Source organism: Centruroides sculpturatus, unplaced genomic scaffold (genome assembly GCF_000671375.1).
Source record: "Centruroides sculpturatus isolate CEXI.00-Female unplaced genomic scaffold, Cexi_2.0 scaffold183, whole genome shotgun sequence".
In the NCBI taxonomy this organism is placed as follows: Eukaryota; Metazoa; Arthropoda; class Arachnida; order Scorpiones; family Buthidae; genus Centruroides; species Centruroides sculpturatus.
The window spans coordinates 594,407-621,591 of record NW_019384387.1 but is presented as its reverse complement, the minus strand read 5'-3'; the positions used below and the strand labels follow the sequence as shown (position 1 = coordinate 621,591).

Here is a 27,185-nt window from a genome sequence, read left to right as displayed (position 1 = left end):
TGATGATGCGGGAGATGCGGGAGATGTGTGCTTATCCAGCATCTTTTTAATCGCTTAAATGATAGAAAAATTAAGATTTATTGATACGAAAGTAACAAAATATTTATAAAAATTTATAAAATTTATATTATCACTCCATTAAAGAACAACAGGAGCAGAATAATAAGATAAACAAGTGCTTACTACGTGATGCTAGACGTACGTGAAGAGATATTTTTAGTATCTTCCTAATAGGTCATTAGTAGATTATAGTAGGATATTCTTTTGTAATTGGTGAGTAAAGGAAGACGTGATATCAAATCGCAGTTAACGATATATATATAAAAAAAAGGAAGCTAAAGACTAATGACGTTGTACAAATCCTCCAAGTTGTTTGTCTTTCACCAGTAATTGAACCCGGATACGAGTTTATAATTGGCACCCCTCGAAGCGAAAATCCTTAACTTACTCTTTAATTCGTTGGACTAAAAGGAAATAATTATCTATACAGAAATTAATTAAAGTTAATTTCTGGAATTTTCAAGAATCTCTTCTTACCCCGTCCCTCACTCTCTCTCTCTCTCTCTCTCTTCTTCAATTCCCTACTGTATCTCACTTACACCAAATTATAAGATAGATTAATACCTTTAATGGCTTGCGCCAGCTTCTGTTTTGTTATTAAACTAGCATTTTATGAGAAATGAGTAATAAATAGACAGGAAATTTCTTGATTTTTTTAAAGTTAAAGTAATGCATTTTTCTTAGAAAATTGGATTATTATATACTACATCATTTGTGTAAGCTTTTATAAAGTTTGTTAACCTATAAAGTGTGGAAAATTACTCTTATATTCAAAAATAACATCTTTTTTTCTCAGTTATCAAGCATTAAAACATGATAAACACTCAGAAAATGAGTAACTTTACCGAATTTTAATAATAAAAACACAAAAATATTATTTAAATTTGCTTTATTATCAAAAAATACATTCAAAAATACCAGTTAATAAACTCCAAAGATGTTAGAAAATATTTAATTTTTACCAAGTATAAGCACCAACGTAACAAGAGCAGGATGCATCTAAGCGGAAGATATCGATCCTAAAGGGGTTTCCATAATAATCGTAAGGATCATATATGACGAAACGATGATAAATCGATTTTTGCACACAAGAAGAACTATAACAAGTTGGTACAAGTGGGCAAGGGTCATTGGCTTTCCTACAAAAAACATAGATAATGAAGCTCTTGTATGGCCACTTAAGAAAAACCAAAAAGATGGGAAAGACGAAAACCTCATATACTTACATACAACTCTCAATCCTTGTAGTTTGATAATATTTCTCAACGTTAACAATGATTTTCCATTTACCATCTACATCTTTAGCTCTCAGAGGTCGAGCGTATAATGTTGTAGAGGGGCAAAGATACGTCTCTTCTTCTAAACTTTTCAAGTTATCCACCGAATTTCCAGTATTCTGAGTAACTTCCGCATAAAGTGGTTGAAATTCTTGATAATATTTATAAATCGCATTCTGAATTTCATACCTGCAATTATAAAGTTTCGAATAAGTTTTTGAGTGATCTTACGAATAAAATTCTTCAACCCCCCTCTTTCTTACCCGGGATATTCGCTATCTTCTAAGCAATAAGTTGCTGTTGTATTTTTAGCACATGCTGGTTCCTTTGGATAATAAGGAGATTGATAATTTGGTTGTCTATATCCGTATCCTTGAGGTGGATAAGGTCTTTGCTCCTCCGCATCTTTGTATCTATATCTTCCTCCTCGATTGTAATTGTTGTATGGATGAGAAGCGTAGTTAAAGTATAAGCAAATGGAAAGGATTACCTGTAAAATTATTTATATTTTTTAATATATTTTAACGGTATTTAATATGAGATTTAAACTACTTACCAGCTTTAGCATGTTTAAAACTTATAGAAGAATATAGCTATAACACAACGTGGGCATTATATATACCTGCTATAGGGAAAGTTAGAAAGTGAGGAATTGGGTCATGAATTTTAGAATTTTAACCCCCCAGTGGAGTGGTCTTGTAGAGAAAGTCTTTTTCCGTTATTAAAAACGTATATAAACACATATTCCAAGCGTAAAATGGGTATAAACTTTACAAAATGGAACGTGCAAGAAGGTTTATACAAGTGAGTATATGAGAGTTTCTAACATCAAAATATCACTTGTTAATGTTATTTATATAGATTTTAAATTAATTTTAAGATTTCTCAGTTAATTATCTCGTAAATTTTTATATTAAAAATTTAATAAAGTATTAAAAATTCAATAAAATTCGTTCTTAAATTACATTCTAATCATATGTTGTATAAATAATGTAACATTATTGTTTTAAATTTAAAAAACTGTATTAATTTTATTTTTTCATACAAATTATTCAATCAAATTCCAAAAGAATTCTTAAAAAAATTCAATTCTGATGGAAAAATTAAGCAAAATTACTTAAAATTCGTACCAAAATGAAAACACGTAGCAACGCTTTTTATTAACAATTTATCAATTTCGAGGCTGTTAGAAATGGGAAAAAATTAATTTATAATTATTAAATTTTACTTACAGAGCTTGATTTTTGCTTACATAAGCTTATTGGTCTCAGCAGATCAGTATCAACCATCTTATCCTCCGCATCCTCAGCACTATTCTAATTATAGAGATTACTACAAGTGTGATCCTTATCAGCGACCAACCTGCGCTTTAAATAGTACTTTACCATATTGTATCGAGGATGCGGAATATCCTAAGTAAGTTAAACAACTTTTTAACAGTCATTTTTTATGTTTTCTTTGATAAAACTCGATTTTTCTAGGGATGAAATTAAGGCAGCAATATCATCAGATCTCAAGAAGTTTCGCAGACAGTACGCTGATGTACCAAAACAATCTGCAGACGATCTGGTGAATGGTATCACGCAGAAACAAGAGAATTCTTTCGATTATAGTTATTATACTGGAGCTAACACGTTGGATAACACTCACTGGAGCGGACCTGAAGGTTAGTAACCTTTTACATGTCGCAGCTCCAATCTTAACTAGTTTTCATATGTATAACTGAAATTATGGCTAATTTACTTAATAATAATGCTTAAAAAATAAGAAAAATCAGCGTGTTTAAGACTAAAATCGATTTATATAAACTTTACCAGCATCAGCCATCGAGTATCTTCTTCATTCTTCGCATCCTTAATACTATTCTAATTAACGATAGCCTATCTTAACAGAATTTTGCCTTAATTTTACTTAATAAAACGCTTTAAAATAAGGAAAATGAGCATATCTACAACTAATATTAACGAGTATTAATGCTTCAAACAGTATCAGCATCAATTATCCAACATCATCCTCTTCATCCTCCATCTCCTTAATTAATAATAATTTACCTTAAAATAATCCTGGCTAATTAAAAAAAACCACGCTTAAAAATAAGAAAAATCAGCATCTATAAGGATAAAATTAATATATACAGAGCTTACCAGCATCAGAAATCAATCATTTTTTTTCATCCTCCGCATCCTTAATGCGATTCTACCTTAAAATAATTTTATTTTTTTAAATAAAAACGCTTCACAAAAAAAAGAAAAATAGGGTAATAAAGAGAGGGAGTAAATTTCATGATAAAATTTCATATCACAGGATACATTTGCCCTTCAGAAGTTCAGTACGCGATGCCCAAGAGAGCGATGAACATTAAAGGAAAATGGAGAGTGATTGTCAACGATGGATACTACTACACCCAAACAGCACGTGTGGAAATTTGTCTGTAAGTAAAAATCGAATAAATTACGCCATAAAAATGTAAATAAATATATTTTAAACACCTCCCTTGTCAACAGCTACCCCGACACTACATGTAGACTCCTGGCTCCATGCTACGGATCTAAATGTACACAGAAGTATGTTTATCATAGGATGTTATCTTTAGATCCTTGTGATCATTACAGAGGTCTCTTCATAGATTTATATAGATTTCCATCAGCTTGCTCGTGTCGTCTTCCCTCTAAGTAAGGATGAGGGGGAAAAAAAATCATATAAATTCAACAAAAATTGTAAAATAACTCTCGAGGTGAAGGTGAATAACTGTTAAGAAATTGATAATAAAATTTATTTTTCAACGTTTATATCGTTTTTATTATTTTTTAAACATTGATTTAAAGATTTAAGGGTCATAAAAAACTATTTATAATTCAATTATTAAGAGTTTCTCCAGCATAGAAACTCATGAATTGTAAAGAAGAAATTGCACTCGAGCTTGGAGGTGATAAGCAGTTTCAATTTACTTTCATCCCCTTTTTTTTTTCCTTTCTCCTTCTCTACTGCTGTGTAAAGTGGATAATGAATTTTATTTTGTTATATTCTTTAATTTAATAGAGATTTAGAAGAATATGATAAGAAGAATTTAATGAAAATAGGCAAATCAATGTTCATGATATTAACTCATGGTTAGAGCTTAGAAATTGGTTGTTTGTGACAGCTGGACTGCATCAACCAAGCGTGAATGATTATTCAGTCATCTGAGAGATACTTCTGATCTAACTAATAATGATTGATATTATGAAAATTTATATCAGAGAAATTATTTATCAGTTTTAAATTTTCTTCCTTCCAATTTTCTATAAGGAATCCATTAAAATAATTAAAATTTAATCATTTAATAATAAAAATTTATAATAATTTATCAGATAATTCGTAACTGTAGCTAATTTATAATAAAATATAAAATCTCCACTATTAATTTCTTAAATATATTTACAATTCGATGCTTAAAATCTTTGCTTTTTTAAGCTTGAAATTGTTGATTATAATTAAAATTCTGGAGAAAATAAAACGAAATTTGCAAGGAAAACCTTAAAAATATATATTTTTACGATAGTTTCGCCTTAATTTATCAAAATCTTATTAATTTATTCCAAATTATGTAGATTTTAAATGGAAGAAGTCGTACTAGTGTTGATGCTGATGATCTTTTCAATGTTATACAACATTAAGATAAACATTAGCATCAAATCATCGCATCATCATCAGCATTTAACTAATTAATTACAATATAATATTAAAGCAAATTTTGACAGAAATTACGGTCTAATTGCTCAAAATACAAGAAAAGTATCGAATCTTTGAAACATTTTCTCGATTTTATCCACGTGTTGTAATAAAATTTCAATTCAAATTTAACTTCACACTTCATCCCTGATAATTTAATAGTTTTTAATAGTAAAAATAATGTTTTTTTTTAATTATTTAAACTCGTATAATCCTTCTTAAACTCTTTATTTTTCTTAGCATTACAAGAGAAAAGTATTGTTGAAGTTGTGAACATTTGGCAGCAGATTTCTCGATAACAATATCAGCAACACTAACTTAGATTATGTTTATTATTCTTAGCCCACATGGCCCATCTGTTTATTAACGTAAACCCAAGTTATTAAGGGCACAATGCCAAATATCGATGGTTGGATTTAACTGATTGAATTCTGTCTTAAGCACTTTCTTCACTAATGACAGATGGATAATCCAATTTATTCTGAATTTATTCGATTTATTCGAGAGGAAAACAGATGGAAAATGTTTTCTAGATAAGAATTATGATAGAAAATATTATGTTTTAGTTAATTAAATCGATTTTTAATAGAGGAAATTGATTCTAAACTATAAACGTAGCACAGAAAGAATGAAGTCTTTTCTATATTTTACAATTACTCAGGATAAATTTTATTGTTTTTTTTTCTTATTTTTAAGATATTTTACTCTTTAATTTTATATTCTAAAGCAAAATTTATGTATAAATATTTAGAATTTTCTACACATTTATATATTGTATCTTACTTCTTACATGTAAATTCAATGATAGGGTATATAGATTTAGTAATATTCCAAGCAAATTTTTCATTGAAAAATGAAAAAAAGGCCAAAAATTAACTTTAAAAAATCTTGTTTTCTTTCCTAAAATCTGCAAAATTTTCATGTTTTTCGAATAAAAACACAAAATTGTTTTTATTTTCTAAAACTCACACGTCATTTGGACTTGACAAAATATCTTTAAAACAACTTTTAAAATCTAAAAAAAATACAATTTTATGAAAAAATTTGACAGATTATAACATTTTTAAGCTAAAAAAATCCTNGAAAAGTATCGAATCTTTGAAACATTTTCTCGATTTTATCCACGTGTTGTAATAAAATTTCAATTCAAATTTAACTTCACACTTCATCCCTGATAATTTAATAGTTTTTAATAGTAAAAATAATGTTTTTTTTTAATTATTTAAACTCGTATAATCCTTCTTAAACTCTTTATTTTTCTTAGCATTACAAGAGAAAAGTATTGTTGAAGTTGTGAACATTTGGCAGCAGATTTCTCGATAACAATATCAGCAACACTAACTTAGATTATGTTTATTATTCTTAGCCCACATGGCCCATCTGTTTATTAACGTAAACCCAAGTTATTAAGGGCACAATGCCAAATATCGATGGTTGGATTTAACTGATTGAATTCTGTCTTAAGCACTTTCTTCACTAATGACAGATGGATAATCCAATTTATTCTGAATTTATTCGATTTATTCGAGAGGAAAACAGATGGAAAATGTTTTCTAGATAAGAATTATGATAGAAAATATTATGTTTTAGTTAATTAAATCGATTTTTAATAGAGGAAATTGATTCTAAACTATAAACGTAGCACAGAAAGAATGAAGTCTTTTCTATATTTTACAATTACTCAGGATAAATTTTATTGTTTTTTTTTCTTATTTTTAAGATATTTTACTCTTTAATTTTATATTCTAAAGCAAAATTTATGTATAAATATTTAGAATTTTCTACACATTTATATATTGTATCTTACTTCTTACATGTAAATTCAATGATAGGGTATATAGATTTAGTAATATTCCAAGCAAATTTTTCATTGAAAAATGAAAAAAAGGCCAAAAATTAACTTTAAAAAATCTTGTTTTCTTTCCTAAAATCTGCAAAATTTTCATGTTTTTCGAATAAAAACACAAAATTGTTTTTATTTTCTAAAACTCACACGTCATTTGGACTTGACAAAACATCTTTAAAACAACTTTTAAAATCTAAAAAAAATACAATTTTATGAAAAAATTTGACAGATTATAACATTTTTAAGCTAAAAAAATCCTGATTTAAGACATAAAACAGTTTTCTTTAATGAAAAAAATGAATGTTTTTTGTAGTGATGCGGTGGATGAATTGATGCTTATTTACAATTAAATTTCTAGAAAATATTATAAAATAATTAATTATTAAAAAAATAAATTATAATTTTAAAAAAAAGGAATAAACAATTTTAAAGTGTTTTACTTTCATCATTTTATAATCGGATAAAGTTGAGAAATTGAATTCCTGATGTCGAGTGAGCTTAACATCTAAACCAATGAGATCAAAACTTTATCTAGATTTTTTTTTATTATTATTCTTTTCTAATCTTCTTATCTATTCTAGAAAGAAACAATCTTTTATCATTTTTTTCTTTAAATTCTCAGAAGAATTTCTGACTTCGACACTTCTTCAAAGATTACTTAAAGATTTACTGTTATCTACTGCAGTTTTTTCTTGGTTTAGAAACCGCAAGATTATTTAAAAAATCAATTGAATTTCTTCAAAATTCTTATAAAATTTACGTTTTTTCCTAATATAAAAACTCTTTTTTAATTATTTTATTTAGATTTTAATAAGAATTTATCATTAAATTATCGTTTTTGAAGAATATATTTAAGTTAAAAGCGTTGGATATATGATGCTGGTATAGTAATTTTAAGCATGAAAATACTATTTCCTTAGTTTATCATCCTATTCTGAAGTATATTAAAGTAATTCCAATTAATAAATACGTAAAACTTATTAGTTTTATATTGATTAAAGTAAGGAAAATGCTTAAATAATCCAAAATATTTCCATTATTTTCTAATTTTATAGCTATAACAACTGATTTTTACCAGTTTTAAGTGCTAAAATTTCGTATTGGTTTTTAATGATAATGCTCTTCTCAACATTAGCCAATGTTAAGATAAGCATCTAGTATCATAATCAGCATCTAGATGATACGAAGAGATCAATATAGTGCTAGAGGCTGGTACATGTCTTAATATTGGATACATAGTTTCCAATTGTTTAACAGTGATATAATAATGCTAGAACTGTAAATTCCTTGTAATAATAACATAAAATTAACATTAACACATATTTTACAGATTAAATATTATTTAAAAATCAATTTTTAAGCTCACAAAATACCCTTTTTCCACTACGAGAGAGATCATTGATACTAGAAGAGTATCTAGAAGAACCATAAAATTACTAAATAAAATGAATATTTTACTGTTTAAAGCTATAAAAAAGATAATTTTATTAAGAAATTTACAAAATCTGCAAAAGAATTTGGTTTTTCCTAAATATTTTCGAGAAATTAGTGAAAAAAATAACTATAAAATAGTATAATCGACATGATAAAATCTTAATTATCTTTAAGAATTATAAAAAAAAAATTTATTAATTTTATACGATTTATAACAATTTTTATCCTGTTTACGGATCATAAAATTATATAAAAAGAAGAAAAACGATGATATTTTCAACATAAAACACAGTTGAATGTAGAATGTAGAATGGTTTCGGTATGGTGGAAAAGTAGACTTTATGCACGAATTTCATCATTTTCATTTTTCCCATCTGTTTGCTTGAAATATGTGATTGTTCAATGGGTAAAAAAGGTCATTTGGGATACATTCAGCAACACCAAACGTCCCTTTTTTTCTGATATTTTCCTTTTAACCTTCATTTTATTCTCTGGAGGTGATAAGCAGTTTCAATTTACTTTCATCCCCTTTTTTTTTTCCTTTCTCCTTCTCTACTGCTGTGTAAAGTGGATAATGAATTTTATTTTCCATCTTATCTCTTGCGTTTTTGAATGTTTGAATGAATTATATAGAGAGAAAATATATATATTTTTTTCCTTCTTGATAAAATCCTGTTAACCTTTCCAGCATCCTTTTGTTACTTAGAATTGATGGATTTTTACTTAGTTTTTAATAAAGAAAAATGAGATTTTTTTTTTAAATATATTTTTCCACCTAAAAAAATCATATAAAAGAATATAGAATTAATTTTTAATTAAATTTTTATATAAATTTATTTTTAAACAAGGAAAATTTCTATCCTTCCAGCATCCTTTGTTAATTGGAATCTTCAAAGATGTTGATAGATTTAATGCAGTTTTTAATTAAAAAAAATATAATTTTCTTTAAAAATATTTAAACGTATTATATAAAAGAATATAAACTTAATTCTTTTTTATAAAAATTTATTTTTAAACAAGAAAAATTTAATTCATCTCTTCAGCATCCAACTTGAAACATCAAAAGATGCTGATGGATTTAGTGAAGGTTATAATGAAAATAATAATAATTTTTTAATAAATTTGCCTTAAAAATATAAAAATTATATATAAAATAATATTTATACTTCGATTTTAATCGAAAATATATTTTTAAATAAAAAAAATTAAACTTTTTCTTATACATTATCATCGATTGAAAGCTGTTGATATATGCTTGTTTTAATAGAAAATTCTTTATTTTAGAATGTTTAAACCTTAAAAAAAACTTTAAAAATGTTAATTTGATTTAAATTAAAGATGTTTAAGAAGATTTAAAATTTTAAAAAGTATTTAAAGAGAAAGAAATCTCACTTCAAAATGAAAAAAAAGCATGTAAAGTGGAAAATTATGTTTTAATTAAAGAATTTTAAGAAGATTCTTAGTAAAAAATTATTTAAGAAATTTTATTTAAATTAGTTTTTAAAAATAAAATAAATAAAAATTTTCAGGATAAGTGAATATTTCTTTTTAATTTTTTGATAATTTTTATCTCGAAGATGCAAATTATAAAAGATCAAGAAGATCAATTATCCTTTACTCATCCTCTTCTGAGAAGATTTAAATTTATCTTTCATAAATAAAAAAGAAAATTCCTAGTTTTTAAAGTAAATTTTCAAAGAAAAATTCTGAGAATTTCGTAAAAATTTCACGAAATTCCCTTAGAAAAGAAGATTATTTATTGTCTAAAGGAACAGCTAATTCAAGTGACCTTAGACGAACACTCGAATTTCTTGGAGGAACTTCAATAATTTATAGGAAAAATTGATCATAAGAGGAACAGTTGACTTGTTTAGAGGAATATTTAATTTTCTCGTAGGAATAATTAGGTTATTTACAGGATAAATAGAACTTCTAGGAGGAGTGGCTGAATTTCTTAATTAAATTGTTTAAATGGATTCTTGAATTAATTGAAACTCTCTTTTAAGAACACTCAAATTGTTTAGAGGAACACTCGAATTGCCAGGAACACTTAAATCAGTTTACAATGATGCTTTAAACGCCTTAGAGAAACTCTTAACTCATTTAGAACCCTTGACTTACCTCGTCGAACAAGTCACATTTCTATATAAAAACAGTCTCCAGGTTTAGAGCTGTAAAAACAATTATTATTATTATTATTATTAAACAATATAATTTTTTATAGAAAATAAGTAATTAAATATTGTTCCTTTAATTTGGGTATTTATCTTTACAAGAAGAAAAGGGAGAAGTGTGTAAATTATCCCCAAAAGATTTAAACTTTAGAAAATTTAGGGAATAAACAAGCAAGTCTGATGACTAAGACAGCTTATAGAAGGGTATTAAAAGGGATTTTTCTTACTTACCTTTCGAGAAAATCTTGTATCAGGTAACCATAAATGTCACTTTAATTGTAATTTACATGTAAATAAGCTGTTCACTATTTTTTTCCAGGGAAATATCTTGTTTCAAGACAGGAAAAAAAGAACAAATATTTAAGAAGTTTACAAACTAAAAAAGTCTTCCCAAAAATAAAAACTTTTCGGGGAAAAACTTATTTTTTCCCCCAATTTTGCTCCTAAATTTTATTTTAATTCCTTTTTGGAGAAAAAAAATTTTTTCCCTATGTGGAAAATTGTAAACCATTTTCCCTAAAATTTTTCCTCGATTCTCTAATTTTCGCTAATTTTCTGTAGAACTATTTCCCAAATTTTCTTTTAACCCTTGATTAGGGAAAAATATAATTTTTTTTTTAAATTTCCCCTAAAATCAAACACAATTAGGGAAAAATTGGATGTTTTATGGGTAAAAATTTTAACTTTCTCCTAATTTTTCCCTAGTTATCCCTAATTTTTAGGGAAGATCTTCACTTTTATTTTAATTTTTTACATTCTATATACATCATTGGTTAATTGAGGGAATGATTTTATACAATCAAAATCTAGGGATTTTTTTTCCTTTAATAATACTTAGGGATTATTCAGTAAGCAATATTTTAATTAATATAATAATTAATATTTTCGAGAGTTTGAATTATCTATGAGACAAAAATCATTAATCTGTGGAATAAAATCCTTATTTATATAGACAGTAGTAACTTTTAAGTGTAAAAATTCCCTACTTTACTAGATCAAACCGTTAATTTTTTGAGAAAAATCCTTATTTTTGTGCTTAAATCCGCATTTTTGTGAATCAAAATCCTTGATTTTTACGAAAAGTGAAGGATTTTTACATATAAAAATCCCTAATTTTATCAGAAAGCACCAAGAGTTTCGAAATCCCTGAAATAATTAATCGTTGAATATAGGGAGCAGAAATATATAAATTTATATGAAAAAATCATTAAATCTACAGGAAAATATTCCTTAAATTTAAAAGAAACATAATCTATAAATTTATACCAGAAAATTCTTAAAAGTTTTTGAATTATATCGTTTATATCCCTAAAATTTAGGGAATTTTAAGAGTATAGGAATGGAATTTAGGGAATTTTAAGAGTATAGGAATGAAATTTAGGGAATTTTAAGAGTACAGGAATGAAATTTAGGGAATTTTAAGAGTATAGGAATGAAATTTAGGGAATTTTAAGAGTACAGGAATGAAATTTAGGGAATTTTAAGAGTACAGGAATGAAATTTAGGGAATTTTAAGAGTATAGGAATGAAATTTAGGGAATTTTAAGAGTACAGGAATGAAATTCAGGGAATTTTAAGAGTATAGGAATGAAATTTAGGGAATTTTAACAGTATAGAAATAAAATTTAGGGATTTTTTTCTAGAATATAGGAATAAAATTTAGGGATTTTTTAAACATTATTCTCGAAATAAGTGAATATTTTAAGGATTTATTTAGGGTGTAAATGTATTTTAAAAATCTTTAAGATGTACAGTAAATTTGAGGAATTTAAGGAAAAAAGGAATTTTTTAAGAAATAAAAATATATTTTCGGGGAATTTTAGCATTTAAAACTAAAATTTACGTTGGAAAAATAGGAGTTTTAATAATGAAATACGGATTAGGGAGAGAAAAATAAAATTTTAACCAATTGTAAAATGGGGAAAGAAGCGCTAAATATTAAAATAATTACAGATTTAATTAATAAATAATGGAAAAACTCAATAAAATTAACGAAAGTAAAAGGAAAATAATGTAAAAAAATTTGAAATTCCAGGAGAAAATAAATAGTTTCAGATGCTTAGAAAATAAATGAAAAATGAAAGATGAGAAAGAAAAGCATTAAAGGAAAGTTCTAGGTTATCGCAGGAAATTAAATTGAACAGATTTATTGATCAAGTTGTTTGCCTGTAGCAATTAGCAATGTGGATAACAATGCAATTACCGCCACAGGATTAAACTTATTCTACCCATTGTGTACTTGTGTGCTTATACATCACTTTATGTCGTATCATCATCCTGTAACTAGTCCAATTTCTCCAGAATAAAATGGAAATTCGCCAAAAATATTTTAATTCAAATGCTCTACAACATCTTTGAATATTTTTATCCTTTTCTACGGCATCTTACACAATTTTTATCCTTGTTCCACAAGCATCTTAGACAAGTTCTTATTCTTGCTCCGCATCATTTGAGAGATTATTTATCCTTCTTCCACAGTTTTTTAATTTTTGTTTCACGGCATATAATTTTTATTATTGATCCACAGCATCTAGAGCATATTTTATTCTACTCTGTAGCATCTTGGAATATTTTTATCCTTGTAATAAAGCATTTCAAAGCATATTAGAATATTTTTGGTCTTGTTCCAAAGCTTAGGGATTCCTTTACCTTTGCTCTCGGCAGCTTAAGGAATCGTTTATCCTTGTTCTGAACAGCTTAGAGCATCCTTTCTCCTTGTTTTATATCATTTTCGAATATTTTAATTCTGCTTCAAGAGTAATCTGAAAGCAGTTTATCCTTGGAGAGAGAAAAAATCTAGCTTCTGTTATTGAGTTTTCGGATCTATGGAATGTTTTAGGGAAAAAGTAACAGTTTAACAGGGAAAAAACAGTAAATAACATTGAAAATAGGGAAAAATCGTGAAGAAATAGAAGCTATAAAACTATCTCTAGGAATTAACAGTCATGATCATAAACCTTATTAATTTTGATTCTTTATGAGTAACGAAGGAAAATAATAATAACTATCGCCTACAGGAGAAATTAAAACTGTGTAAAATCATCAGAAGAATGTAAAGGAACGAGAAATTAACTATAAAGTTTAAGAAAAAATAGGAAAAGTTAGTTAAGAAGTTAAGAAGAGAAGTGGAATTTGCTTGAAGTGAAAGGATAAAGAAGATTAAGGCTTTATAGGAGAGAAATTAATTAAGAAGATTTGTTTAAAAAAATAAGAAAAAAAATTCTAAGGAAGAAAAGGAAAAGAATAAAACGTATAGGAATTGGAAAACATATAGGAAAACGGTAGAGATAAAGATTAGGATATTAGTTAAGTGAGCGAAGAGATCATTTGTAGGAATATTTAGGAAAAATTAGATAAATGAAGTATTTAATGGTAAAAAATAAAGTTTAAAAGGAATTATCGGAGAAGTGAGAAAGAAAAATAAAAAAGAAAGCTGACTAGATATTAGAGGATGCAAGAGAAAAGGAAGTAGGAAAAGATCCTATTAAATCTGTAAGTCTGTAAGAATTAGAAGAAAGCTTTAAAATGTGAAAAGATCTAAATGAACAGGATTTTTAAGGATCTACCCAACAACATATTACAGAATTTTTTTTATCCTTGCTCCACGGCATCTTAGAGTACTTTTTATTCCGTTTTACAGCATCTTAGAGAATTTTTAACACTTTAAGGATTTGACGAACATTTTCCAGAATTTTTTAGGATTTGAAGAATGTTTAAGGATTCACGTCTGAATTTTTAAAGTTTTATAAGGATTTCATAGTGAATTCTTTATAAAAATTTCAGGATTTTGACGTAATTTTTTTTAAGATTTTCAGAATTTATAAGATTGTTGTAAGGATTTCTCAAGATTTCCAGTAATTCTTCCTGGATTTTTTAAAAGATTTACAGGAATTATATCTAAAATTTTCTATTTTTATAAGAAGATAAATAATAGTTGTACTGTATGGAAAAATAAAAGGTATGGAAGTTGAAGTTAATTAGTGAAGTTAATCTGTNATCATTTAATAATAAAAATTTATAATAATTTATCAGATAATTCGTAACTGTAGCTAATTCATAATAAAATATAAAATCTCCACTATTAATTTCTTAAATATATTTACAATTCGATGCTTAAAATCTTTGCTTTTTTAAGCTTGAAATTGTTGATTATAATTAAAATTCTGGAGAAAATAAAACGAAATTTGCAAGGAAAACCTTAAAAATATATATTTTTACGATAGTTTCGCCTTAATTTATCAAAATCTTATTAATTTATTCCAAATTATGTAGATTTTAAATGGAAGAAGTCGTACTAGTGTTGATGCTGATGATCTTTTCAATGTTATACAACATTAAGATAAACATTAGCATCAAATCATCGCATCATCATCAGCATTTAACTAATTAATTACAATATAATATTAAAGCAAATTTTGACAGAAATTACGGTCTAATTGCTCAAAATACAAGAAAAGTATCGAATCTTTGAAACATTTTCTCGATTTTATCCACGTGTTGTAATAAAATTTCAATTCAAATTTAACTTCACACTTCATCCCTGATAATTTAATAGTTTTTAATAGTAAAAATAATGTTTTTTTTTAATTATTTAAACTCGTATAATCCTTCTTAAACTCTTTATTTTTCTTAGCATTACAAGAGAAAAGTATTGTTGAAGTTGTGAACATTTGGCAGCAGATTTCTCGATAACAATATCAGCAACACTAACTTAGATTATGTTTATTATTCTTAGCCCACATGGCCCATCTGTTTATTAACGTAAACCCAAGTTATTAAGGGCACAATGCCAAATATCGATGGTTGGATTTAACTGATTGAATTCTGTCTTAAGCACTTTCTTCACTAATGACAGATGGATAATCCAATTTATTCTGAATTTATTCGATTTATTCGAGAGGAAAACAGATGGAAAATGTTTTCTAGATAAGAATTATGATAGAAAATATTATGTTTTAGTTAATTAAATCGATTTTTAATAGAGGAAATTGATTCTAAACTATAAACGTAGCACAGAAAGAATGAAGTCTTTTCTATATTTTACAATTACTCAGGATAAATTTTATTGTTTTTTTTTCTTATTTTTAAGATATTTTACTCTTTAATTTTATATTCTAAAGCAAAATTTATGTATAAATATTTAGAATTTTCTACACATTTATATATTGTATCTTACTTCTTACATGTAAATTCAATGATAGGGTATATAGATTTAGTAATATTCCAAGCAAATTTTTCATTGAAAAATGAAAAAAAGGCCAAAAATTAACTTTAAAAAATCTTGTTTTCTTTCCTAAAATCTGCAAAATTTTCATGTTTTTCGAATAAAAACACAAAATTGTTTTTATTTTCTAAAACTCACACGTCATTTGGACTTGACAAAATATCTTTAAAACAACTTTTAAAATCTAAAAAAAATACAATTTTATGAAAAAATTTGACAGATTATAACATTTTTAAGCTAAAAAAATCCTGATTTAAGACATAAAACAGTTTTCTTTAATGAAAAAAATGAATGTTTTTTGTAGTGATGCGGTGGATGAATTGATGCTTATTTACAATTAAATTTCTAGAAAATATTATAAAATAATTAATTATTAAAAAAATAAATTATAATTTTAAAAAAAAGGAATAAACAATTTTAAAGTGTTTTACTTTCATCATTTTATAATCGGATAAAGTTGAGAAATTGAATTCCTGATGTCGAGTGAGCTTAACATCTAAACCAATGAGATCAAAACTTTATCTAGATTTTTTTTTATTATTATTCTTTTCTAATCTTCTTATCTATTCTAGAAAGAAACAATCTTTTATCATTTTTTTCTTTAAATTCTCAGAAGAATTTCTGACTTCGACACTTCTTCAAAGATTACTTAAAGATTTACTGTTATCTACTGCAGTTTTTTCTTGGTTTAGAAACCGCAAGATTATTTAAAAAATCAATTGAATTTCTTCAAAATTCTTATAAAATTTACGTTTTTTCCTAATATAAAAACTCTTTTTTAATTATTTTATTTAGATTTTAATAAGAATTTATCATTAAATTATCGTTTTTGAAGAATATATTTAAGTTAAAAGCGTTGGATATATGATGCTGGTATAGTAATTTTAAGCATGAAAATACTATTTCCTTAGTTTATCATCCTATTCTGAAGTATATTAAAGTAATTCCAATTAATAAATACGTAAAACTTATTANAGGAATGAAATTTAGGGAATTTTAAGAGTATAGGAATGAAATTTAGGGAATTTTAAGAGTATAGGAATGAAATTTAGGGAATTTTAAGAGTATAGGAATGAAATTTAGGGAATTTTAAGAGTATAGGAATGAAATTTAGGGAATTTTAAGAGTATAGGAATGAAATTTAGGGAATTTTAAGAGTATAGGAATGAAATTTAGGGAATTTTAAGAGTATAGGAATGAAATTTAGGGAATTTTAAGAGTATAGGAATGAAATTTAGGGAATTTTAAGAGTATAGGAATGAAATTTAGGGAATTTTAAGAGTATAGGAATGAAATTTAGGGAATTTTAAGAGTATAGGAATGAAATTTAGGGAATTTTAAGAGTATAGGAATGAAATTTAGGGAATTTTAAGAGTATAGGAATGAAATTTAGGGAATTTTAAGAGTATAGGAATGAAATTTAGGGAATTTTAAGAGTATAGGAATGAAATTTAGGGAATTTTAAGAGTATAGGAATGAAATTTAGGGAATTTTAAGAGTATAGGAATGAAATTTAGGGAATTTTAAGAGTATAGGAATGAAATTTAGGGAATTTTAAGAGTATAGGAATGAAATTTAGGGAATTTTAAGAGTATAGGAATGAAATTTAGGGAATTTTAAGAGTATAGGAATGAAATTTAGGGAATTTTAAGAGTATAGGAATGAAATTTAGGGAATTTTAAGAGTATAGGAATGAAATTTAGGGAATTTTAAGAGTATAGGAATGAAATTTAGGGAATTTTAAGAGTATAGGAATGAAATTTAGGGAATTTTAAGAGTATAGGAATGAAATTTAGGGAATTTTAAGAGTACAGGAATGAAATTTAGGGAATTTTAAGAGTATAGGAATGAAATTTAGGGAATTTTAAGAGTACAGGAATGAAATTCAGGGAATTTTAAGAGTATAGGAATGAAATTTAGGGAATTTTAACAGTATAGAAATAAAATTTAGGGATTTTTTTCTAGAATATAGGAATAAAATTTAGGGATTTTTTAAACATTATTCTCGAAATAAGTGAATATTTTAAGGATTTATTTAGGGTGTAAATGTATTTTAAAAATCTTTAAGATGTACAGTAAATTTGAGGAATTTAAGGAAAAAAGGAATTTTTTAAGAAATAAAAATATATTTTCGGGGAATTTTAGCATTTAAAACTAAAATTTACGTTGGAAAAATAGGAGTTTTAATAATGAAATACGGATTAGGGAGAGAAAAATAAAATTTTAACCAATTGTAAAATGGGGAAAGAAGCGCTAAATATTAAAATAATTACAGATTTAATTAATAAATAATGGAAAAACTCAATAAAATTAACGAAAGTAAAAGGAAAATAATCTAAAAAAATTTGAAATTCCAGGAGAAAATAAATAGTTTCAGATGCTTAGAAAATAAATGAAAAATGAAAGATGAGAAAGAAAAGCATTAAAGGAAAGTTCTAGGTTATCGCAGGAAATTAAATTGAACAGATTTATTGATCAAGTTGTTTGCCTGTAGCAATTAGCAATGTGGATAACAATGCAATTACCGCCACAGGATTAAACTTATTCTACCCATTGTGTACTTGTGTGCTTATACATCACTTTATGTCGTATCATCATCCTGTAACTAGTCCAATTTCTCCAGAATAAAATGGAAATTCGCCAAAAATATTTTAATTCAAATGCTCTACAACATCTTTGAATATTTTTATCCTTTTCTACGGCATCTTACACAATTTTTATCCTTGTTCCACAAGCATCTTAGACAAGTTCTTATTCTTGCTCCGCATCATTTGAGAGATTATTTATCCTTCTTCCACAGTTTTTTAATTTTTGTTTCACGGCATATAATTTTTATTATTGATCCACAGCATCTAGAGCATATTTTATTCTACTCTGTAGCATCTTGGAATATTTTTATCCTTGTAATAAAGCATTTCAAAGCATATTAGAATATTTTTGGTCTTGTTCCAAAGCTTAGGGATTCCTTTACCTTTGCTCTCGGCAGCTTAAGGAATCGTTTATCCTTGTTCTGAACAGCTTAGAGCATCCTTTCTCCTTGTTTTATATCATTTTCGAATATTTTAATTCTGCTTCAAGAGTAATCTGAAAGCAGTTTATCCTTGGAGAGAGAAAAAATCTAGCTTCTGTTATTGAGTTTTCGGATCTATGGAATGTTTTAGGGAAAAAGTAACAGTTTAACAGGGAAAAAACAGTAAATAACATTGAAAATAGGGAAAAATCGTGAAGAAATAGAAGCTATAAAACTATCTCTAGGAATTAACAGTCATGATCATAAACCTTATTAATTTTGATTCTTTATGAGTAACGAAGGAAAATAATAATAACTATCGCCTACAGGAGAAATTAAAACTGTGTAAAATCATCAGAAGAATGTAAAGGAACGAGAAATTAACTATAAAGTTTAAGAAAAAATAGGAAAAGTTAGTTAAGAAGTTAAGAAGAGAAGTGGAATTTGCTTGAAGTGAAAGGATAAAGAAGATTAAGGCTTTATAGGAGAGAAATTAATTAAGAAGATTTGTTTAAAAAAATAAGAAAAAAAATTCTAAGGAAGAAAAGGAAAAGAATAAAACGTATAGGAATTGGAAAACATATAGGAAAACGGTAGAGATAAAGATTAGGATATTAGTTAAGTGAGCGAAGAGATCATTTGTAGGAATATTTAGGAAAAATTAGATAAATGAAGTATTTAATGGTAAAAAATAAAGTTTAAAAGGAATTATCGGAGAAGTGAGAAAGAAAAATAAAAAAGAAAGCTGACTAGATATTAGAGGATGCAAGAGAAAAGGAAGTAGGAAAAGATCCTATTAAATCTGTAAGTCTGTAAGAATTAGAAGAAAGCTTTAAAATGTGAAAAGATCTAAATGAACAGGATTTTTAAGGATCTACCCAACAACATATTACAGAATTTTTTTTATCCTTGCTCCACGGCATCTTAGAGTACTTTTTATTCCGTTTTACAGCATCTTAGAGAATTTTTAACACTTTAAGGATTTGACGAACATTTTCCAGAATTTTTTAGGATTTGAAGAATGTTTAAGGATTCACGTCTGAATTTTTAAAGTTTTATAAGGATTTCATAGTGAATTCTTTATAAAAATTTCAGGATTTTGACGTAATTTTTTTTAAGATTTTCAGAATTTATAAGATTGTTGTAAGGATTTCTCAAGATTTCCAGTAATTCTTCCTGGATTTTTTAAAAGATTTACAGGAATTATATCTAAAATTTTCTATTTTTATAAGAAGATAAATAATAGTTGTACTGTATGGAAAAATAAAAGGTATGGAAGTTGAAGTTAATTAGTGAAGTTAATCTGTACAAATTGAAACAAAAGTTAAGAAGGAAAAAAAAAAAGAAGTTCTCGATCAGACAAATGAGAAAATCGAGTGTAGGAATTTCTCCTTTTCTCATCTCTTAAGAAGAAACTAATTCCTCCTTTCACTTTCATTTAGAAAAAGAAAGAAGAGGAAGAAGAGGAGGATGTTAATCAGGTAAATGAAGAGAAAAATGAGGTCATTTTATAGGAAATCATCTTTGACAATTTACTTTTAAGAAAATTTTACTAGTTTTATTTTATTTTTAATAGATTTTTTAGATTTTAACGGTTTATTTTAATAATTTAAAGACCTTTTTGGAGGATTTTTAATAGAATTTTAATTGATTTTAGGATTTATTTCATATAATTTAAGACTTTTTGGGGAATTTTTTGACGAATTTTGGAGGTTTTTTCGTATAATTTAACATTTTTTGGATAGATTTTTAGTAGCTTTTAGGTATACATTTTTATAATTTAAAGCTTTTAAAGTAAATTTTCATTGAAATTTAAAGATTTATTAAGAAATTTTAGTGTATTTTTATTAAGTCTTCGAGATATTTTCGATGAATTTTTAGGATTTTAATGGATTCTAGATTCCTCTTAGTATAATTTAGGGGATTTAGACATTTATTTCATTAAATTTTAGGAGATTTTAATGGGAAATTTCGAGACAAAACAAAAGCTTAATCGTAAGAAAATAAGGAGAAAAACATCTTTTAACAGGAGTTAAAGCAAGGAGAAAAAAAAAGATGAAAGTTTAATTAGAGATGCGGAAGATGAGCAAAAGTCAAAGAATAAATCCAGAAAAAGATGTTAATTAGTCAAATAAGAGAAGAAAAAGTGCATTTTTTCCTTTTTTTGCATCAAAAATTAAGTTTATTCGTTCTAATAACAGTAAAATCAATCAAGAAAATGGAGAATTAAATGAAAAATTACTTTTGATAATTAACGTTTAAGGAAATTTCCAAGGATTTTAAGAGATTTGCAACAGTTTCTTAGTGGTATTTTTGGCAAATTTTAGTGGTTTTACACTATATTTTTGATGAATTTTATAGTTATAGATGAATAATTTTAGGATTTTTTAATTAATTTTACAGACTTATGGGGTTAATTTCTGAGTTTTTGGACGAATTTAAGAAGCTTATGTAGACGAGTTTGGAGAATTTTTTTGAAATTTGTAAGCACAAATTTAGGATATTTTGGAAGATTTAGAGCTTTAAGTGAATAATTTAAGAATTATTTGGCAATTTTAAAAACTTTTGGTAGTTTTTTCGGTAAATTTTAGTAGTTTATATGAAAAATTTTGACGAACTTTAGATTTATACAAACAATTTTAAGGATTTTCAGTGAAATTTATAGGATTATTCGAAAAATTTGGTTAATTTCTAGTAAAATTAGAGATTAAAATGAATAATTTAAGCATTTTTGGATGGTTTTCAGAGGTTTACGTAAATAATTTAGGGATTTTTTTTGGTAGATTTTAGAGGTTTACTTGAATAATTTACGAATTTTTTGGGGTTTAAAGTTTTGCGTGAATAATTTAGGGATTTTAAAATCCCTAAATTAGTCACGCAAAACTTCCCTAATATCCCTAAAATTCACTAAATAAATATCCCTAAAATGGAATTTTAGTGAATTTTAGGGATATATTCGTAGAACTTAAGGCAAATTTCTATGTGAAATTAAAGAGTAAAGATAAATTTTTGATATTTTTGGAGTGAAAAATCAAAAAAATCAAATTGAATTTGGAAACGAAAAGGAAAAAATTCGCAAATAATAATTGAATTGAAGTGCATTTTTTGAGTATTTACAGATGATTGTTACCAACAGACGTCATTATTCAGGGGATTTTATCGATTGGTCGCTTCTGCTATTGTCAGAAAAACAATTCCCCTAATAAATATTTAAAGTTTAAGAACTCCGCCCAATCAAGAATTTCCCAAACATTCTTCTTTTTCTTAGGGATTTTTTTTGGAGGTTTTTCGCTGAATTTTAGGGGATTTTATGAAATTTCTTTGGATCCTTTTTGCTGATCTTACTGATGGAAATTTTAGAGATTTTCTGGAATTTTTTTTAAAGTTTAAACCTTATTTTTAGGGATATTTTAAATAAAGATTTTTCAGTTCTTTTCTTAAAGGCGTTTTAAAAAATTTAAGATTTTTTTGTGGGCATTTTTTAAGGTTTTAAGGAATTTTTAGGGTTTTAATTAAGAATTTTAGATTTTTATGGTTTTGCCTTAGGTGAATTTAGGGAAACTTAGATTTTATAGATATATAGATTTTAATTTTAAAGAAATTTAGGAAGATTAGATATTTTGGAAATTATATAGCATTTTAAGGAAATTTACAGCAAGTTTTAGACGTTTACAGCAGATTTAAGGGATTATAGGAAAGAATTTTAGAAAATTTAATGATTTCTAGGAAGATTTTAATACATTTATGCGATTTTATAGAGAACTTTTCACATGAAATCTTCACCAATTCATTCTTTTTTATATAACTTTAATGGATCTTCTATACAATTTCAAGAGTTTATACGTAAAATTTATCAAGATATTTAAGTGTTTAAAGGATTTTAAGATCCCTTTTTTAAGTATAGAAACTTGTAAAAAGTTTATCTATTACAGAAATCCAAACACCAATATAACAAAGGGATATAAACACCGTCTATGAATTATAACCCATAAGAGAGATATACCTGAGGATATTTTGCATTTTTTTCACACAGAAGAAACTACTTTTATCATTAATTTTCATGATAAAACTCGGTTCAAACCCTCTTTCCCTCTTCAGTGCAATTTTATCCCACTTGAGTGGCATCTTGTATCTTAAACTTGGCCTCCTATCTACGCCATTAACACCTATCTCGACTGTACAGGATCATCAGAAATTATGTGACGCATATACGAGGGGAGAAGTAGATGCACTTTGTAGTTATCGATTAGTCCAGACGGACACCACACACATTCAGCATCTCTCTCTCTCTCTCTCTCTCACTCTCTCCCCCCACTTGGGAATATCTGTTGTGAAATTTACTACATCTGTGCACAGGGAGAGAACGGTAGAGGGGTGTGATCTACTGCCTGTGGACAGTGTCAGAAATTAAACTATTTAAAATTCTTTCTGGTTTCGGGATTTGGATAGCGTGAAAAATGATCTAAATCGATGTATACAGTACATAGGGAAGAATGAAAGATGAAGTCAAATGATGAAGGATTGGGAAAAGCTGACGAAACGGAAAATTCGTGTAAAAGTTGAAGAATGGTGTAGAATATAGATTCATGTGTAGGGTATTATAAACAATTATATCTAAAATTTTCTATTTTTATAAGAAGATAAATAATAGTTGTACTGTATGGAAAAATAAAAGGTATGGAAGTTGAAGTTAATTAGTGAAGTTAATCTGTACAAATTGAAACAAAAGTTAAGAAGGAAAAAAAAAAAGAAGTTCTCGATCAGACAAATGAGAAAATCGAGTGTAGGAATTTCTCCTTTTCTCATCTCTTAAGAAGAAACTAATTCCTCCTTTCACTTTCATTTAGAAAAAGAAAGAAGAGGAAGAAGAGGAGGATGTTAATCAGGTAAATGAAGAGAAAAATGAGGTCATTTTATAGGAAATCATCTTTGACAATTTACTTTTAAGAAAATTTTACTAGTTTTATTTTATTTTTAATAGATTTTTTAGATTTTAACGGTTTATTTTAATAATTTAAAGACCTTTTTGGAGGATTTTTAATAGAATTTTAATTGATTTTAGGATTTATTTCATATAATTTAAGACTTTTTGGGGAATTTTTTGACGAATTTTGGAGGTTTTTTCGTATAATTTAACATTTTTTGGATAGATTTTTAGTAGCTTTTAGGTATACATTTTTATAATTTAAAGCTTTTAAAGTAAATTTTCATTGAAATTTAAAGATTTATTAAGAAATTTTAGTGTATTTTTATTAAGTCTTCGAGATATTTTCGATGAATTTTTAGGATTTTAATGGATTCTAGATTCCTCTTAGTATAATTTAGGGGATTTAGACATTTATTTCATTAAATTTTAGGAGATTTTAATGGGAAATTTCGAGACAAAACAAAAGCTTAATCGTAAGAAAATAAGGAGAAAAACATCTTTTAACAGGAGTTAAAGCAAGGAGAAAAAAAAAGATGAAAGTTTAATTAGAGATGCGGAAGATGAGCAAAAGTCAAAGAATAAATCCAGAAAAAGATGTTAATTAGTAAAATAAGAGAAGAAAAAGTGCATTTTTTCCTTTTTTTGCATCAAAAATTAAGTTTATTCGTTCTAATAACAGTAAAATCAATCAAGAAAATGGAGAATTAAATGAAAAATTACTTTTGATAATTAACGTTTAAGGAAATTTCCAAGGATTTTAAGAGATTTGCAACAGTTTCTTAGTGGTATTTTTGGCAAATTTTAGTGGTTTTACACTATATTTTTGATGAATTTTATAGTTATAGATGAATAATTTTAGGATTTTTTAATTAATTTTACAGACTTATGGGGTTAATTTCTGAGTTTTTGGACGAATTTAAGAAGCTTATGTAGACGAGTTTGGAGAATTTTTTTGAAATTTGTAAGCACAAATTTAGGATATTTTGGAAGATTTAGAGCTTTAAGTGAATAATTTAAGAATTATTTGGCAATTTTAAAAACTTTTGGTAGTTTTTTCGGTAAATTTTAGTAGTTTATATGAAAAATTTTGACGAACTTTAGATTTATACAAACAATTTTAAGGATTTTCAGTGAAATTTATAGGATTATTCGAAAAATTTGGTTAATTTCTAGTAAAATTAGAGATTAAAATGAATAATTTAAGCATTTTTGGATGGTTTTCAGAGGTTTACGTAAATAATTTAGGGATTTTTTTTGGTAGATTTTAGAGGTTTACTTGAATAATTTACGAATTTTTTGGGGTTTAAAGTTTTGCGTGAATAATTTAGGGATTTTAAAATCCCTAAATTAGTCACGCAAAACTTCCCTAATATCCCTAAAATTCACTAAATAAATATCCCTAAAATGGAATTTTAGTGAATTTTAGGGATATATTCGTAGAACTTAAGGCAAATTTCTATGTGAAATTAAAGAGTAAAGATAAATTTTTGATATTTTTGGAGTGAAAAATCAAAAAAATCAAATTGAATTTGGAAACGAAAAGGAAAAAATTCGCAAATAATAATTGAATTGAAGTGCATTTTTTGAGTATTTACAGATGATTGTTACCAACAGACGTCATTATTCAGGGGATTTTATCGATTGGTCGCTTCTGCTATTGTCAGAAAAACAATTCCCCTAATAAATATTTAAAGTTTAAGAACTCCGCCCAATCAAGAATTTCCCAAACATTCTTCTTTTTCTTAGGGATTTTTTTTGGAGGTTTTTCGCTGAATTTTAGGGGATTTTATGAAATTTCTTTGGATCCTTTTTGCTGATCTTACTGATGGAAATTTTAGAGATTTTCTGGAATTTTTTTTAAAGTTTAAACCTTATTTTTAGGGATATTTTAAATAAAGATTTTTCAGTTCTTTTCTTAAAGGCGTTTTAAAAAATTTAAGATTTTTTTGTGGGCATTTTTTAAGGTTTTAAGGAATTTTTAGGGTTTTAATTAAGAATTTTAGATTTTTATGGTTTTGCCTTAGGTGAATTTAGGGAAACTTAGATTTTATAGATATATAGATTTTAATTTTAAAGAAATTTAGGAAGATTAGATATTTTGGAAATTATATAGCATTTTAAGGAAATTTACAGCAAGTTTTAGACGTTTACAGCAGATTTAAGGGATTATAGGAAAGAATTTTAGAAAATTTAATGATTTCTAGGAAGATTTTAATACATTTATGCGATTTTATAGAGAACTTTTCACATGAAATCTTCACCAATTCATTCTTTTTTATATAACTTTAATGGATCTTCTATACAATTTCAAGAGTTTATACGTAAAATTTATCAAGATATTTAAGTGTTTAAAGGATTTTAAGATCCCTTTTTTAAGTATAGAAACTTGTAAAAAGTTTATCTATTACAGAAATCCAAACACCAATATAACAAAGGGATATAAACACCGTCTATGAATTATAACCCATAAGAGAGATATACCTGAGGATATTTTGCATTTTTTTCACACAGAAGAAACTACTTTTATCATTAATTTTCATGATAAAACTCGGTTCAAACCCTCTTTCCCTCCTCAGTGCAATTTTATCCCACTTGAGTGGCATCTTGTATCTTAAACTTGGCCTCCTATCTACGCCATTAACACCTATCTCGACTGTACAGGATCATCAGAAATTATGTGACGCATATACGAGGGGAGAAGTAGATGCACTTTGTAGTTATCGATTAGTCCAGACGGACACCACACACATTCAGCATCTCTCTCTCTCTCTCTCTCTCACTCTCTCCCCCCACTTGGGAATATCTGTTGTGAAATTTACTACATCTGTGCACAGGGAGAGAACGGTAGAGGGGTGTGATCTACTGCCTGTGGACAGTGTCAGAAATTAAACTATTTAAAATTCTTTCTGGTTTCGGGATTTGGATAGCGTGAAAAATGATCTAAATCGATGTATACAGTACATAGGGAAGAATGAAAGATGAAGTCAAATGATGAAGGATTGGGAGAAGCTGACGAAACGGAAAATTCGTGTAAAAGTTGAAGAATGGTGTAGAATATAGATTCATGTGTAGGGTATTATAAACAGGAACTGTATGAAATGTAGTTTCAAACGTGTATACGGTTCATTAAATCTAGTTTTTCTGAACAAGGAGATGTTGTCACTAAGCTTAGAAAGGAAGTATGTGCATGGTTATGTATGAGAATTGAGTATATGTAAGAGAAATTAGTCAGAGAACATGTAGGATTTGTGTGAATGTATGTTTTTCTTCTTAAAATTACATTAAAAAATCTTAGGTAAGTGATTATTTCCCTTTTTTTTTCAAGATAATTGTAGTGTTCTGTATTATGAAGCCCACTGAAGATGAGCAACTAATTTGTTAAAAGCCATACAATTTAAAGAATTTTAGAAGTTCATTACATATTTTAACAACTTTAAATCTAATTCAAACCATCAAAAAACTAATTAAACTTATTTTTTTAAGGATCTTCTATGAGGATTTTCTACTGATGTGATCATTCTA

At 26.4% G+C, this 27,185-nt stretch overlaps 2 protein-coding genes across 2 annotated transcripts; one reads left to right on the top strand and one right to left on the bottom strand.

Moving 5' to 3' along the window:
• Positions 1-1,018: 1,018 nt before the first annotated feature.
• Positions 1,019-1,905, bottom strand: LOC111618109 (neurotrophin 1-like). The gene is made up of 4 exons (XM_023359554.1): positions 1,894-1,905; positions 1,601-1,827; positions 1,287-1,526; positions 1,019-1,199 (listed from the first exon to the last, which is right to left on the bottom strand). Exons 1-4 carry the CDS (start codon positions 1,903-1,905, stop codon positions 1,019-1,021), a joined length of 660 nt encoding a protein of 219 aa, XP_023215322.1.
• A 209-nt stretch (positions 1,906-2,114) lies between these two features.
• On the top strand, positions 2,115-4,013 carry LOC111618108 (neurotrophin 1-like). Its single transcript, XM_023359552.1, has 5 exons — positions 2,115-2,141; positions 2,572-2,753; positions 2,819-3,003; positions 3,642-3,768; positions 3,842-4,013. Exons 1-5 carry the CDS (start codon positions 2,115-2,117, stop codon positions 4,011-4,013), a joined length of 693 nt encoding a protein of 230 aa, XP_023215320.1.
• Positions 4,014-27,185: the final 23,172 nt, after the last annotated feature.

What these genes read in the sequence shown, in the direction of transcription:
- LOC111618108 (XM_023359552.1), top strand. Translation starts at nt 2,115, where the DNA reads ATGGAACGTGCAAGAAGGTTTATACAA. An exon ending in GAGGATGCGGAATATCCTAA is followed by an intron (nt 2,754 to 2,818) that starts GTAAGTTAAACA and finishes CGATTTTTCTAG; the next exon opens with GGATGAAATTAAGGCAGCAA. An exon ending in GCACGTGTGGAAATTTGTCT is followed by an intron (nt 3,769 to 3,841) that starts GTAAGTAAAAAT and finishes CCTTGTCAACAG; the next exon opens with CTACCCCGACACTACATGTA.
- LOC111618109 (XM_023359554.1), bottom strand. An exon ending in GAAGATAGCGAATATCCCGG is followed by an intron (nt 1,527 to 1,600) that starts GTAAGAAAGAGG and finishes TTATAATTGCAG; the next exon opens with GTATGAAATTCAGAATGCGA. An exon ending in ACAAGGATTGAGAGTTGTAT is followed by an intron (nt 1,200 to 1,286) that starts GTAAGTATATGA and finishes TGTTTTTTGTAG; the next exon opens with GAAAGCCAATGACCCTTGCC.